Source organism: Amyelois transitella, chromosome 28 (assembly GCF_032362555.1).
Source record: "Amyelois transitella isolate CPQ chromosome 28, ilAmyTran1.1, whole genome shotgun sequence".
NCBI lineage: Eukaryota > Metazoa > Arthropoda > Insecta > Lepidoptera > Pyralidae > Amyelois > Amyelois transitella.
The window spans coordinates 1954807-1971722 of record NC_083531.1 but is presented as its reverse complement, the minus strand read 5'-3'; the positions used below and the strand labels follow the sequence as shown (position 1 = coordinate 1971722).

Here is a 16916-nt window from a genome sequence, read left to right as displayed (position 1 = left end):
GACATAAATTGATGACACAAGATGTCTCTGTTCCAATCTGCAATAAAATTGTGTAAAAGTCACAACTAACACTCGAGGAAATTCTATGCTAAAAATATTAAAATTACTTTGTTGAATAAAGTGAACCACCTTTAATCAATATCCTCCTTTTTTTAAAGCGCTAAAATTTCTTTTACCTCTTCGTTGGTGTAAGAAATACTTTCCTGAAAACCGTATCAAAATCGGTTTAGCGAAACATACATACAGGTCAAATTTCGTGACTGACGCTCGTCGAAATTTTCACATAAAAAATATTAATAGCAATGTGTCCATCATCGCTCCCGCTACAGCAGTTTGAAAATAATATACATATACTTATAAGTATTAATAACATATTCAGTAACGCACACCATCCGTAACGTAATGAACGATTTCGCAACTAACATTCGACGACGAAAGTTTATTATGAAACGTAGCAGTTCGAACTAATATAATATGCACTTGATAAATATTAAGTTAAAAAGTAATAGCATACTCACATAACTCGTTGTCAAAATAAAGCCGTTGTGAACCTCCTTACTTTTTATTATTATTTATTTGGCAAGGGTATTTGGTATATAATTGGTGGCAACACTTTCGGAAATGAACAAACAAAGTGAACAAACTGATGTTTTGTAATTGTTGATTGTCTGACAGATTTTTAAAATTTGTGAAAATACAATAACATTGTTCTATATTTAATGCTACATTGGCATTTCAATTAATTTCCAATTATATATCTCTAAATATTTGTATCATTAAATACAAACATGACTGTGAGTATTTTCTTCATCCGGTGTTAAACAATCGAACTAACATAACCTCAAAATATTTTTATATACAACAATGTATTAACACATTTCAGCTTTTTCGCTACTAAAATTTGTTTTATATATCATTTTCTAGTCGTTAGCAGCCGCTCAAGTGCAAGAGGTTCGGTCTATAACGCGGATTGAACGTATAGGAGCGCATTCTCATATTAGGGGGTTAGGATTAGATGACTCCTTGGAGCCCCGCGCCGTGTCCCAGGGCATGGTGGGACAGAAGACAGCCAGGAAAGCCGCCGGAGTGGTCTTGCAGATGATTCGAGAAGGTATGTATTTATTGACTAAACAATATTGTAACCATGGCAACCTGTAAGATGGGTGTAAAAATTGTTTTGTCGCCATATGCTTTGTGAGTATGAAACGAGCTCTTACCCGCAGCTTCGCCCGCGTGAATTTAGCGCAATTTACAAAAAGCAACAATTTAACGTTATCTACAAAAAACTATGAAATCAGCACCATTTACAAAAAACAAAGAAAGAAACGTCACTAACAAAAAGAAATGAATTTACCGCCACCTATAAAAGAAATCAAGGTTTTCACAAATCTCACGGGAACTATAGTTTTTACCAAGATGAAAGGTACCCTATGTCCTTCTCAAGACTCTTAATTATATACATATATGTATGATATTTCAAGAAAATTAATTCACTCACACTCACTGTCGAGTTTATATTACTTGGATTATAGGTAGTATCATATCTTTAGTATCCCAGTCAAGAATATAAAACTAACCTAAAGGTTATTATGCTAATCAGTGTTTCCTTTTATTAATGAATTAAACTTTTCAGGAAAGATAGCGGGTCGGGCGGTACTCCTGGCTGGGCAGCCTGGAACGGGCAAGACGGCTATCGCCATGGGGCTGGCCCAAGCATTGGGGCCGGACACACCGTTCACCAGCATGGCTGGTATGTACGCTTAAATCACATTAACTGTGAGACTGATGAAAAACTTTGAAATTATATTGTCATCAAGGCACGGTTAACTGATCTGACCCAGGAACTTTTTGGTGAAATGGGCGGCCATGCTGCCAATTACTTATGTTAGAGCATTTATGAAACTACATACTACAAAAAAACCTACTACTACTACTAAAACTACCTATTTTAATGAATTGGGATAGACTCCAGAAGTGACTTTGTTTTAAACTATTTTGAATAGGACCACTTCTTCTCTGTCCTATGGATGTCGTAAAAGACGATTAAGGGATAGACATATAAACTTGGAATTCTTTTAAGCGACGCGCTAGCAACCTGTCACTATTTGAATCTCAATTTTATCATTAAGCCTAACAACTGAATGTTGCCTGTCAGTCTTTAAAGGATCTGTCTACCCCACAGAAGAAATGAACGTGATTATATGAATGAATGAATGATGGAATGATAGTATAATGCAATGCAAAAGTTTAATAATCAGTCATAATTTTCTCTTTGTAGGATCCGAAATATACTCACTGGAAATGAGCAAGACGGAAGCACTCACACAAGCCATCAGGAAGTCCATTGGTATCAGAATCAAGTAAGTTTTAAACCTTTAGTTTGACCTAATATGAACTGAGTCAACATAATAGCCAACAAAATCTGCCCTCCCGTTCCATATTATTTTATAATTGCGATGCCCAACAGGGTTCATATGTTACCTGTTTATAGATAGATAGATAAAACTCTTTATTGCAACATAAGAGTAAAACATACAAAACAACACAAAGCAGATATAGATGGTATAAAAGCGGACTTATCGCTAAAGCAATCTCTTCCAGTCAACCTTTGGGTGGAAGGAAACCAAACAGGAGATCGGCGTTGGCGCAGAGCAAGATAAATAAATGTTTGAACATAATAAAATACATACAGAATATATATCTATATATAATACATACAAATACGCATAAATACAGATAAATACAAAATAATAACATAACCTAACCAGATTTTATAAGCAGTAATACAGTTACTAATGAACTTTATGATATGATATGCAATAATGATTTTGAATTTGATTCAGAACTTTTTTCTCGGAGTCACAGCACTACTATTTTTTATCATATGCATCTGCAATATTCGACGGCGCAGAAAAGCGCAATCCACCGCCGAATCAAAGCTATCATCAAGCTCAAAAAGCTGTATGTGGCCTATCAGTCTTTTCAAGACTGTTGGCTCAATCTACCCCGTAAGGGATATAGACGTGGCTATATGTATGTATGTAGGTAAAATAATAATAATTAATGTCAATATTTATTAACGCATAGCTAATTGTTTTATTGAAATCCATAGAGAGGAGTCAGAGATAATAGAGGGGGAAGTGGTAGAGGTGGTGGTGGAGCGAGCGGCCGGTGGGGGGGGCGCTAGAGTGGGGAGGCTCACGCTGAAGACCACGGACATGGAGACCAACTACGACATGGGCGCTAAGATGATTGACTCGCTGCTTAAAGAGAAGGTATTATTATATCTTATACAAGGTGTAACGGAAAGGGGGTTATCATAAAAAGTGGGTGGATACTATACCTTAAATAGATTCTTCCTACTGCTACTGCTGGTCCTTATCACCATGTTCATAAATGCATGTCAATAAAATTTCGCAATAAAATGTATTTATTTAAATGTAAACAAACGTGGCAAATCACTATCGGGTCAACATCCCCAATTCAAAACAACACACACACTAAGACACTATCGATGTACACTAAAACACTAACTCCTCACTCGTCATTTTCTCCTGGTACCGTCGGCGACCTAAGTCGTAGGTAGCCACTTTGTCGGCGCCGTCAAAGAGATCGCGGCAAGGCGGCGAACGTTTGACGAAGATTCTAAAACAAACAAATAAGACTCGTTTACTTAATCAATAAGAATCATTTTGTTTTGACAGAGGTACGTCGTTTAAGACATTCAATCGATTTGAAAATATTCGCATGAAATGCAAAAGAAATAATAATTACCTACATACATAAAACCACGACTTTTTCCCGGAGGGATAGACAGAGACTACATCTTTCCACGATCTCTGCATACTTCCTTCGCTTCATCCACATTCATAACTCTTCATGCAAGCTAATAAATAATTACCTACATTACAAAATAAATTGGTAACTAAGTCAAAGAAAGATTGAAAACCTACATACCTTTCAAAGAAAGGGTTCAAAACGTCGACCTCCTTGGATGCACAAGTCAGCTCTCTGGTAAATGGAAACCCAGACATTGCGAAGCATTCCTGGCGTTACAGTATCGCATGCGGTTTGATGCGGGCAACCATTTCTTCGCTCGAAGGGGAATCCGACGCATACACTTTATTTTTAATGTATCCCCAGAAAAAAAGTCAAGTGGTGTGAGTTCTGGAGACCGCGGAGGCAATGCGATACGTCCTCCTCGTCCAATCCATTCCGGGAACCGGGCAATGAGGTGGCTGCGCTCATCACGAGCGAAGTGAGCTGGAGTGCCACCATGTTGGAATATTAGGTTGTTTTCCATCACGATATCCACGTAACTTCTCACTGGCATTACTGTTCCTCATTTAAGTAATTTTCTAGGAAATTTAGGCTGTTAGGCAAAAAATATGGTTCAACGACAACATCTCCGACTATTCCAGCATCCAGCCAACACATTTATCCGCCACTGGTACTGGAAAGATGACTCCGTAAAAACATGTGGATTGGTAGCTAGGTATGCGACCAATAATGTTCATTGTAGTCGTAATAATATTCTGAATTACTCAAAGAAATCACGAAAGAGAACACGTGTACGAAAAAGTCAAAACACAAACACAAACAATGTTGTCATCAGTGCTGCCAGACCAAAAATCCGATTGAGCGCTGTAAGATGTAAAAAAGCGCTCGATTTCTTGGAAATTGTGCTTTAAAAAAGCGCTAGATATCGCGCTAAAAGAACAATTTTTCTTGAATGAAATAAAGCAAACAAACAAAAAAACACTCTATTAGGCTTTAAAATAACTGATGCTGATAGAGCCATAGAGTTTTTTAATATGTCATGATGTAAATTAAAAAAAACACCAGATTATCCGCTAGGTGCCATAATTCTGTAAAGCGCACCAAACACATAAAAAAGCGCTAGATCTAGCGCCCAAAGCGTTAAAATGGCAGCACTGGTTGTCACGCAAATGGATAGCGAACGACTGATTGACTTCTCAAATAATTGTACATTTCCGCTTCCCGATTCTGGCATCCTAGTACAGGGGAGACACGGGCAAAGTCGACCACGGTCACGTTAACCGGCTATTTTTGTAAACAAAGGTGAAATAAAATTATTTTAGTACAAATATGTTTTGTCCCTTTGATTCAATATCTTATTAATTTTACCATAATAAACGGGTTAAAAACAGTATTATTTGATTTCAAAATTTTACCATACTTACTACCACTCTTACCAATAGGAAAAAGTGGCATGTACAAAACGTGTTTCCTAGGTTGACTAAATGTTGACAACTTTTTTATGAATGTGGCGATAAAATTAAACAAAGTAAAAGTTTACTAATCACAAACGTAAATAATCAGGTGGGATCATCATTTTACCCTCACTTACCCTAAAGCGGAAGAAAGGATACGTGTACATCACCTGTCTCGCGGCGTAGCGCCATTGGTCGGCGCTTAGTGTACTAGACAGTGAACCCATTGACTGCGCACACACACACTCTCAAATTTGAATATTGACCTTGAATTAGTCGAATTTAAGAACGAGAGACAAGTACTCTATCTAGTCTTGCCTTCTCGTTTTGGTAAATTAGGGGCCCGTTTTCATTTATTTTTAAGTAGATAAATTAAACCTCTTGCGTATCCATGAAATCCTGGTAGCTAAATGATTAATTCCTTTATTTTATTCGGAGATGTTTTTACCCATGATGCAAAAAAGAGCAGTGTTGTTGATGCAGATGACGCAGAGAGACTGCCGTCTGACGTCCGCAAGGATCAGAGACTTAAAAGAAAACATGTTTCCCTTCACGAACATTTCTTTCTTCCCGGACTTTTAACAACCTATGTAAACGTCATTTAAGTACTAGATCATTAGTAATAGTTTTATTAATTTATGACGATATTCGTTAATCGGCTTCTTAAAATATGAAAAAGAATTTCGTTCGTAATAGAAAATTTCTTAAAATATCCGGAACCATTTTAATACATTATTAATCGACCTTGCTCTTTGCTCCTTGCAAAGAAAAGTCACGCCTATTTCAGGGTTCATTTGGAAAATTTTAGTTAAAACCAACAACAATAGTTTGCTCGGATTTTGTGATTCAATAATAGTTTGATTATTTCTCTTTTTAATTATTATTTCTTTAAAAAATATTTCTTTCATATTTAAGTTTTTCATAATGTTACAAACACGTTCTCTGGTAACTACTACATTGATATTATTCAGTACGCTTAGTTCGTTGTTTTACTTTTACTTTATTACTGTAAAAACGCCAGTCCGGTATTTTAGTTGCTACAATTAATCTGCTAAAATAATTGATGAGAAACTGTTAGTCAGTTTTCTTTTTTGCCATGAGATTGAAGAGTCATATGAAACTTCACTTCAGTGTAAAGTTGTAATTTTAATGAGATAAAGTAAAAAATCAAGTTTCGCAGGTGGGACTCGTCAGCTAAATAGTAAAAAGTAAAGAAAAAAGCAGGAACACTTAGTTAAGAAAAACAAAAAAAAAAGATATCCGGAACCCTGGCTCTAAAATACTATTTTAAAGTACCAGGAGTACAGACGGGTGGCGTCGACATTAGGCCAGTGGGCCAATGGGTGTGATCGTTAAGATGCTATTGACCTCACAGCTGTTTACTGCTGTAGTGTTGTGCAAGTTTTAATAAAATAACATAAAATAAAATAAAATCGGCTGTAAAAAATAAAAATTTCAAAATAAAAAATTTACTTTTAGGGTTTTGCGTGGCACCAGGCTGTTTGTTACCGGTAACTCGTTTGGTGTACTCAATATGATAACCCCCTTTCCGTTACACATTGTATATGTATATTATATCTTATATATAAAATTCTCTATACCTTATCTGAAGGTATTGTTATATCTTATATGTATTATTATATAATATCTTATATATAAAATTATCGTGTCACAATGTTCGTTCCCGTACTCCTCCGAAACGGCTTGACCGATTCTCATGAAATTTTGTGAGCATATTGAGTAGGTCTGAGAATCGGCCAACATCTATTTTTCATACCCCTTAGTGATAAGGCTTGCCCACCCTTAACAATTTTTTTTAAACTAGAAATTACTTAAAAATTATTTATATGACAAAACAATGTTTGCCGTGACAGCTAGTTACTTAAAAATATAGCAGTTTCTGTCCCCTGGCAGAAGGGTGAAGAGAAGAATTAGAAGAGAGATAAAACAGAGGTGGTATTGTTAGAAGAGTCGGATAGATGATTGACTCCCTGTTCAAAGAGATGGTATTATTATCACGTTAATATATCTTGATAGATACAGGAGCAAATGTTACAGTCATTGGTTTTTGGATAATTTAGATCCGATCTATCTGGAGTCGCCTTTTTTATAAAATACTCGTAAAGGAGCTAGACCTAATGTTTATGTCATGTGGTTTATGTCACACTTTAGAACGAGTTTAGACCGGATATATCTTCCTGACTTAATCATGAAATTGGTATCTTTGTAACAGCAATATAGACTTAAGAAGATAAGAATAGAATAGAACAAATTTATTTTCAAAATTGGATACAAGGTATCACTTATTGACGTCAACTTAAGTCCAATTATATCTACTATCGCTTCCAAAGCGCATGTGCAGAAGAAGCGGCGGAACAAACTACACTGCAGCATTTTCACCGCACTTCAATTAACATTATATACATCTCTTAAATCTAAATCACGATTTATCACCGCGCCAGTGTTTTTATCTTAAGATTCCTTGTTTTGTCTGTGGTAGGTGCAAGCTGGTGACGTCATTACCATAGACAAAGCGACCGGAAAGATAAACAAGCTTGGCAGGAGTTTCGCCAGGGCGAGGGACTATGATGCAACCGGTAAACATTATTTCTTTATATCATAATAATGATTTTTATAATATCTTTAAACAGTATAAATTAGTTGATAAAATAAAAGATTACACATACTTAAGTACTTAATTAAACACATTATGTGAATTAGTTTTGATTTTCGAAATAAGTCATGTATCGTGCCTATTTGAAGTACTTATAGCTTTTACTTGCGGCTACGCGCGCGCTAATTTATTATTATGTAATAAAATTTATAAATAAATTATGAATGTATAAATTTATTACCGTGAACTTAGTGCCGTGTGGTCCATAATGTATAAATAATAGGACCTAGTTCCTAATATAAAAATAATAGGACCACTCTATCTCTTTCCCATGGATGTCGTAAAAGGCGACTAAGGGATAGGCTTATAAACTTGGGATTCTTCTTTTAGACGATGGGCTAACAACCCGTCACTATTTATCTCTCAAATCTATCATTAAGCCAAACAGCTGAACGTGGCCTTTCAGTTTTTCAAGACTGTCGGCTCTGTATACCCCGCAAGGGCTATAGACGTGATTATTTATTTATTTATTAGTTTGTTCTGTGCGACAGTCAATCTGTCACATTTGCGTTTTTTATATACATATAGTATATACATACATACATACATATGGTCACGTCTATATCCCTTGTGGGGTAGACAGAGCCAACAGTCTTCAAAAGACTGATAGGCCACGATCAGCTGTTTGGCTTAGTGATAGAATTGAGATTCAAATAGTGACAGGTTGCTAGCACTTTCTTGTTATTTCATCTTATGTTTTCGGGGAAACATTTTTCCCAGAACTGCGTCCTATAATTTCATCAGCAACCATTATATAAATAAATAAATAAATATATACGGGACAAATCACACAGATTGAGTTAGCCTCGAAGTAAGTTCGAGACTAGTGTTACGAGGTACTAACTTAACGATACTATATTTTATAATAAATACTTATATAGATAAACATCCAAGACCCAGGCCAATCAGAGAAAGTTCGTTTCTCACCATGCTCTGGCCGGGATTCGAACCCGGGACCTCCGGTGTCACAGACAAGCGTACTACCGCTGCGCCACAGAGGCCGTCAAATATATACATATATATATATACGGACGGACGGCCTCTGTGGCGCAGCGGTAGTGCGCTTGTCTGTGTCACCGGAGGTCCCGGGTTCGAATCCCGGCCAGGGCATGATGAGAAACGAACTTTCTCTGATTGGGCTGGGTCTTGGATGTTTATCTATATACGTATTTATTATAAAATATAGTATCGTTGAGTTAGTATCTCGTAACACAAGTTTCGAACTTACTTCGAGGCTAACTCAATCTGTGTAATTTGTCCCATATAAATTTATTTAATTTATAATTTATTTATTTATATATATAATATAGATTGAATATAAATTGATGATTTCTTTTTCAGGCCAGCAAGCCCGCTTCGTACAGTGCCCAGAAGGCGAGCTGCAGAAGCGGAAGGAAGTCGTACACACGGTCACTTTGCACGAAGTGGACGTTATAAACTCCAGAACACACGGATTCCTGGCGTTGTTTTCTGGTAAGTTTTATTCGCATACATACATATGGTCACGTCTATATCCCTTGCGGGGTAGACAGAGCCTGTAAGGGGTAGCAATCTTGTTTTATGTTAAGAAAAAAATAAATATATGTATATAAAAATGATTTAATGCACACATACATATGTATAGTCACGTCTATACGATGTTTATGGCAAAAAAAAAATACTATGCCGTGCCGTGTGGTTCCCGGCACCAATACAAAAAAGAATAGGACCACTCCATCCCTTTTCCCATGGATGTCGTTAAAGGCGACTAAGGGATAGGAGGCTTACAAACTTGGGATTCTTCCTTTAGGCGATGGGCTAGCAACCTGTCACTATTTGAATCTGAATTCTATCATTAAGCCAAATAGCTGTACGTGGCCTATCAGTCTTTTCAAGACTGTTGGCTCTTTCTAACCCGCAAGGGATATAGACGTGTCCATATGTATGTAATATATAATATGTAAAATCACGCCTCTTTCCCGGAGGGGTAGGCAGAGACTACCACATTCCACTTGCCACGATCTCTGCATACTTCCTTCGCTTCATCCACATTCATAACTCATAATGTTAAGTATGTAAAAAAATTACTAATAAAATTTATCGAGTTCAAATAGCTGAACGTGGCCTATCAGTCTTTACAAGACTGTAGGTTCTGTCTACCCCGCAAGGGATATAGACGTGATTGTATGTATGTATGTATGTTTATCGAGTTCCTCATAAATTATGTCTGTCTGTTTGTATGTCAGGTGACACCGGCGAGATCAAGTCGGAGATTCGTGAGCAGATCAACAGCAAAGTGGCCGAGTGGAGGGAGGAGGGCAAGGCCGAGATGATACCCGGGGTGCTGTTCATTGACGAGGTACTTGCGGCCTTGTAGGCTTCATACACACCTTTTTTTTTACATACATACACACCTTTTTCTTACATACATACACCTTTTTCTTACAACGGCTTATAGGCTTCATACACCTTTTTTTACATACATACACACCTTTTTTTATATACATACACCTTTTTCTTACAACGGCTTAAAGGCTTCATACACCGTTTTTTTACATACATACACACCTTTTTTTTATATACATACACCTTTTTCTTACAACGGCTTATAGGCTTCATACACCCTTTTTTTTTACATACATACATACACACCTTTTTTTTACGACATCCATGGGAAAGAGATGGAGTGGTCCTATTCATTTTTGTATTGGTGCCGGGAACCACACGGATCTTTTAATAACATCATTGATATGGTCACGTCTATATCCCTTGCGGGGTGGACAGAGGCGACAGTCTTGAAAGACTGAATGGCCACGTTCAGCTATTTGGCTTAATGATAGAATTGAGATTCAACTAGTGACAGGTTGCTGGCCCATCGCCTAAAAAAGAATCCCAAGTTTGTAAGCCTATCCCTTAGTCGCCTTTTACGACATCCATGGGAAAGAGATGGAGTGGTACTATTATTTTTTTCTATTGGTGCCGGGAACTACACGGTACATACTTTTTTCTAGATTATAAAAAGGCGACTAAGGGGTAGGCTTATAAACTTGGGCTGCTTCTTTTAGCCGACGGACTAGCAACCTGTCACTATTTGAATCTTAACTCTATCTTTGAGCTGAACGTTGCCTCATCAACCTTTCAAGACCCGCTTGTTCTATCCACCCCGCAAGGGATATAGACGTGACCATATCAATGATGTTATTAAAAGATCCGTGTGGTTCCCGGCACCAATACAAAAAAGAATAGGACCACTCCATCTCTTTCCCATGGATGTTGTAAAACGGGACTAAGGGATAGGCTTACAAACTTGGTATTCTTTTTTTAGATGATGTGCTAGCAACCTGTCACTATTTGAAACTCAATTCTATCATTAAGCCAAATAACTGAACGTGACCTATCAGTCTTTTCAAGACTGCTGCCTCTGTATATAGTCGTGACCATATGTATGTACCTATGTACATACATAAAATCACGCCTCTTTCCCGGAGGGGTAGGCAGAGACTACCTCTTTCCACTTGCCACAATCCCTGCATACTTCCTTTGCTTCATCCACATTCATAACTCTCTTCATGTACCTATGTTATTAAAATTAATCGTTCCTCTGCCCACCCACCAGGCGCACATGCTGGACATCGAGTGCTTCTCGTTCCTGAACCGGGCGCTGGAGTCGGAGACGGCGCCGGTGGTCATCATGGCGACCAACCGCGGCATCACGCGCATCCGCGGCACCGCCTACCGCAGCCCGCACGGCATCCCGCTGGACCTGCTGGACCGCATGATCATCGTGCCCACGGCGCCCTACCCGCACGGCGAGCTCAGGGAGATCCTCAACATCAGGTCGGATATATATATATATATATACCGCATCCCGCTGGACCTGCTGGACCGCATGATCATCGTGCCCACGGCGCCCTACCCGCACGGCGAGCTCAGGGAGATCCTCAACATCAGGTCGGATATATATATATATATATACCGCATCCCGCTGGACCTGCTGGACCGCATGATCATCGTGCCCACGGCGCCCTACCCGCACGGCGAGCTCAGGGAGATCCTCAACATCAGGTCGGATATATATATATATATATACCGCATCCCGCTGGACCTGCTGGACCGCATGATCATCGTGCCCACGGCGCCCTACCCGCACGGCGAGCTCAGGGAGATCCTCAACATCAGGTCGGATATATATATATATATATACCGCATCCCGCTGGACCTGCTGGACCGCATGATCATCGTGCCCACGGCGCCCTACCCGCACGGCGAGCTCAGGGAGATCCTCAACATCAGGTCGGATATATATATATATATACCGCATCCCGCTGGACCTGCTGGACCGCATGATCATCGTGCCCACGGCGCCCTACCCGCACGGCGAGCTCAGGGAGATCCTCAACATCAGGTCGGATATATATATATATATACCGCATCCCGCTGGACCTGCTGGACCGCATGATCATCGTGCCCACGGCGCCCTACCCGCACGGCGAGCTCAGGGAGATCCTCAACATCAGGTCGGATATATATATATATATATACCGCATCCCGCTGGACCTGCTGGACCGCATGATCATCGTGCCCACGGCGCCCTACCCGCACGGCGAGCTCAGGGAGATCCTCAACATCAGGTCGGATATATATATATATATACCGCATCCCGCTGGACCTGCTGGACCGCATGATCATCGTGCCCACGGCGCCCTACCCGCACGGCGAGCTCAGGGAGATCCTCAACATCAGGTCGGATATATATATATATATATACCGCATCCCGCTGGACCTGCTGGACCGCATGATCATCGTGCCCACGGCGCCCTACCCGCACGGCGAGCTCAGGGAGATCCTCAACATCAGGTCGGATGGGTGGAGAACCTGTCACTATTTGAATCTCAATTCTATCATTAAGCCAAAACAGCTGAACGTAATGTAGCGGGAGCGCCAAGCTGGTGTACCGCGCGACAGACGATGTTGTATCGGAGGTTGTTTATATAGTTTAAGTAGTTTGAGTATATCCAATTAGTGAAATCTTTGAAATCGCGTCTTAGATTCTTCGCTGCTATTGATTGAGCGCGTCAATTTCTTTGCGATGATTGACAGTAGTTGTTTGATTGGTTGTTGCGACGAAATGAAATACGATATTGTACGTCCAATTTTATTTATTTAAAACTAGCTGTGCCCGCGACTTCGTCCGCGTGAAATAGTTATTATGGCCATCATTGAAGCCCTCAAGGATGAATAATTTTCCCCTTTTTTTCACATTTTCCTTTGTTTCTTCGCTCCTTATACTTAGTTACAGAGTGATGTTATATATCCTAAAGCCTACCTCGATAAATAGTCTATTCGCAACGCAAAAAGATATCTTCAATTCGAACCAGTTAGCTCCTGAGATTAGCGCGTTCAAACAAACAAAACAAAACTCTTCAGCTTTACAATATAAGGTATAGATTTGATTATTCATTAACATACCTTACAGATGCGAAGAAGAAGACTGTGAGATGTCTGCCGACGCCCTGACTGTCCTCACGCGGGTAGCAACAGAAACATCGCTCAGATACGCCATACAACTCATCACTACAGCCTCTTTGGTTGCTAAGAGGAGGAAGGCCACTGAGGTAAGTACATACATACATACATACATATGATCACGTTTTTATCCCTTACGGGGTAGACAGAGCCAACAATCTTGAAAAGACTGAATGGCCACGTACAGCTATTTGGCTTAACGATAGAATTGAGATTCAACTAGTGACAGGTTGCTAGCCCATCGACTAAAAAAGAATGCCAAGTCTGTAAGCCTATTCCTTAGTCGCCTTTTACGACATCCATGGGAAAGATTTGGAGTGGTCCTATTCTTTTTTGTATTGGTGCCGGGAGCCACACGGCATCTTTATTTTTAATAGGAAGATCAACAGTTACAGACATAATATAGTAGTAGAAATAAAGCTAGTTAGCAAAGCAGCCAATTAAAGGTCCTCACAAATAAGAAACAAGATAAACAGAAAAAGTTGAAAACGTTGACAACACACAACTTAGAGTTCTAAAAATAATAGAAACTTAAAGTAAAAGTTATATACAAAATGACGGCCTCAGTGGCGCAGCGGTAGTGCGCTTGTCTGTGACACCGGAGGTCCCAGGGCGTGAGAAACGAACTTTCTCTGTTTGGCCTGGGTCTTTTACGATATTCACTATTTACATATTAAAACATCGGAAACCACACGGCATTCATTATAGTATGGAATATCTTGTAGTGGTTCCCGGCACCAATAGAAAAAAAAGAATAGGACTACTCCATCTCTCTCCCATGGATGTCGTAAAAGGCGACTAAGGGATAGGCTTACAAACTTGGGATTCTTCTTTTAGGCGATGGGCTAGCAAACTGTCACACAAATAGCTGAACGTGGCCCATCAGTCTTTTCAGGACCGTTTGGCTCTGTCTACCCCGCATGTGATATAGACGTGACCATATGTATGTATGGCCCCGGGTTCGAATCCCGGCCAGGGCGTGAGAAACGAACTTTCTCTGATTGGCCTGGGTCTTTTACGACATTCACTATTTACATATTAAAACATCGGAAACCACACGACATTCTCTATATGTAATATGGAATATCATAACAGGTGAGCATGGTTCACTATTTACATATTAAAACATCGGAAACCACACGACATTCTCTATATGTAATATGGAATATGATAACAGGTGAGCATGGAGGACGTGAAGAAGGTGTACTCCCTGTTCCTGGACGAGCACCGCTCCGAGCAGTTCCTGAAGGAGTACCAGGACGAGTTCATGTTCAACGACGGCGCTGGAGGTAATTATGTATACACACATACATACATATGGTCACGTCTATATCCCTTGCGGGGTAGACAGAGCCAAACGGTCTTGAAAAGACTGAAAGGCCACGTTCAGCTATTCGGCTTAATGATAGAATTGAGATTCAAATAGTGACAGGTTGCTATCCCTTTCTTGTTATTTCATCTTATGTTTTCGGGGAAACATTTTTCCCAGAACTGCGTCCTGTAATTTTATCAGCAACCATCACTACATAGTATAAAACAAAGTCGCTATTTAAGTCTGTTTGTCTGTATGCTTAAATCTTTAAAATTACGCAACGGATTTTGATGCGGTTTTTTGTAACAGGTAGAGTGATTCAAGAGGAAGGTTTTTATGTATAATAACATTTATAATTTTGCAATTTTTATAATTTTTTGGGGCGGGTCGCTAGTTATATATAACCAGCTGTGCTCGCGTCTTCGTCCGCGTGGAATAGTTAGTAGCAAATTTATACTTATAAAGCTGAAGAGTTTGTTTGTTTGTTTGAACGCGCTAATCACAGGATCTGGTTCGAATTGAAAAATTATTTTTGTGTTGAATAGACCATTTATCGGAGAAGGCTTTAGGCTATATAACATCACGCTGCAACTATTAGGAGCGAAGGAATAATGGAAAATGTGAACAAAAAACGGGGTAAATTATTCATCTTTGAGAGCTTCAATGATGCCCAAAATAACTATTCCACGCGGACGCAGTCGCGAGCACGCGAGCTAGTCTATTATAGAGAAAAATTATAGTTTACAAAACATATATACATACATATCATCACGTCTATATCCCTTACGGGGTAGACAGAGCCAACAGTCTTGAAAAGACTGAAAGGCCACGTTCAGCTATTTGGCTTAATGATAGAATTGAGATTCAAATAGTGACAGGTTGCTAGCCTGTCGCCTAAAAAAGAATCCCAAGTTTGGAAGACTATCCCTTAGTCGCCTTTTACGACATCCATGGGAAAGAGATGGAGTGGTCCTATTCTTTTTTGTATTGGTGCCTGGAACCACACGGCACAAAACATATATAGTTAACATTTTTGCATTTTCTTTGATTGTAGATGCCCCGCAAATGATGGATGTCGCTCAATAAAAACATACTTGTTCCCAACAGCTGATATGTCAAGATTGAAAAAAAAAAATGAATCCCACATCTAAATATGTCTTCAAGGTTGAAGAAAATTGAACAGTTTATTTTTTTGTGCAAACTTCCTTATTATTTTAAGATATAAAAAGTAACTAATACCAAAGTTTTGTTTTTTCATATCCGAAAGATGGTTTGGTTTGTCTGTTTTTACTCCTAACTTTAGTCCCGGTTGCATCCTCACCACTCTGGAGAGGAGCCCGGGGTAAGACCATGACCATGGATCCTGGATTGGGTGAGTCAGGTTTTTACACGAAGCGAAGATGGTTCATGTCACCATTAATAGAGATAAAGTTGACATTTTTCAATGAAAGAATTGCGGGATTCCTTAAACTTACTCTATGTATTTCCAATTTGTGATTATTCTAGTATATATATTTTTGTATTCAGAAGTATCTTTTAAGTTACAGTAAGGTTAAGTTTATTTTACAATAAAGTTCATTGTGACTATAATTACGGCTTTTTAATGTACTTAATTACTTTTACCCTCGGTCTTGGTAGAACTGAAGAAGCTTTTAAATTAAGAAGCGCCTATATATGACTCAAAATCATGGTTCTAAGACACTTATATAAAAAAAATTAACGATTATCTTTTTTTTGCCTCAGTTTTTAAGTGCCGGTTTACTACCAGAAAATTAATGAAACTATATAGTTTATTATCTATGTATTAACATAGGTACGAGCCGTATGGTTCCCGGCACCAATATAAAAAATAATGGGACCATTCCATCACTCTTCCATGTCGTAAAAGACGACTAAGGGATAGGCTTATAAACTTGAGATTCTTTTGGGCCATGGGCTAACAACCTGTCACTATTTGAATCTCAATTCTATCATTAACAGCTGAACGTGGCCTGTCAGTCTTTCAGGACTTCTAGCTCTTGTCTACCCCGCAAGGGATATAGACGTGATAATACAAATGAATGACTTTCACTTCCTTCTGTCAAACGGACACGAAAAGATCGTTTCACTTCATGTTGATATCTCAAATATGTTTTCACTAAATATAATTAGCCATAGCCATAATTAGCTATTTGTAGTATTTTATTGCACT

General features: G+C 39.0%; 1 protein-coding gene across 2 annotated transcripts; it reads left to right on the top strand.

Annotated features, from left to right (window-relative positions):
• The first annotated feature begins 613 nt into the window (after positions 1-613).
• On the top strand, positions 614-16315 carry LOC106137203 (ruvB-like 2). Of its 2 annotated transcripts, XM_060952273.1 has the most exons (12): positions 614-794; positions 925-1111; positions 1634-1750; positions 2279-2360; positions 3113-3275; positions 7735-7831; positions 9250-9381; positions 10134-10246; positions 11504-11724; positions 13364-13502; positions 14591-14702; positions 15780-16315. In XM_060952273.1, the coding sequence occupies exons 1-12, from the start codon at positions 789-791 to the stop codon at positions 15809-15811; spliced, it is 1401 nt and encodes a 466-aa protein (XP_060808256.1). In that variant the 5' UTR covers positions 614-788; the 3' UTR covers positions 15812-16315. The 2 variants fall into 2 exon arrangements, with proteins under 2 accessions (XP_060808256.1, XP_060808255.1); XM_060952272.1 differs by lacking the exons at positions 13364-13502; positions 14591-14702; positions 15780-16315 and having other exon boundaries at positions 11504-12543.
• Positions 16316-16916: the final 601 nt, after the last annotated feature.

Excerpts from the sequence above, each read along its gene's own strand:
- LOC106137203 (XM_060952272.1), top strand. Across the intron at positions 1,112-1,633 it reads CTTGCAGATGATTCGAGAAG|GAAAGATAGCGGGTCGGGCG; the intron begins GTATGTATTTAT and ends TAAACTTTTCAG. Across the intron at positions 9,382-10,133 it reads ATTCCTGGCGTTGTTTTCTG|GTGACACCGGCGAGATCAAG; the intron begins GTAAGTTTTATT and ends TTTGTATGTCAG.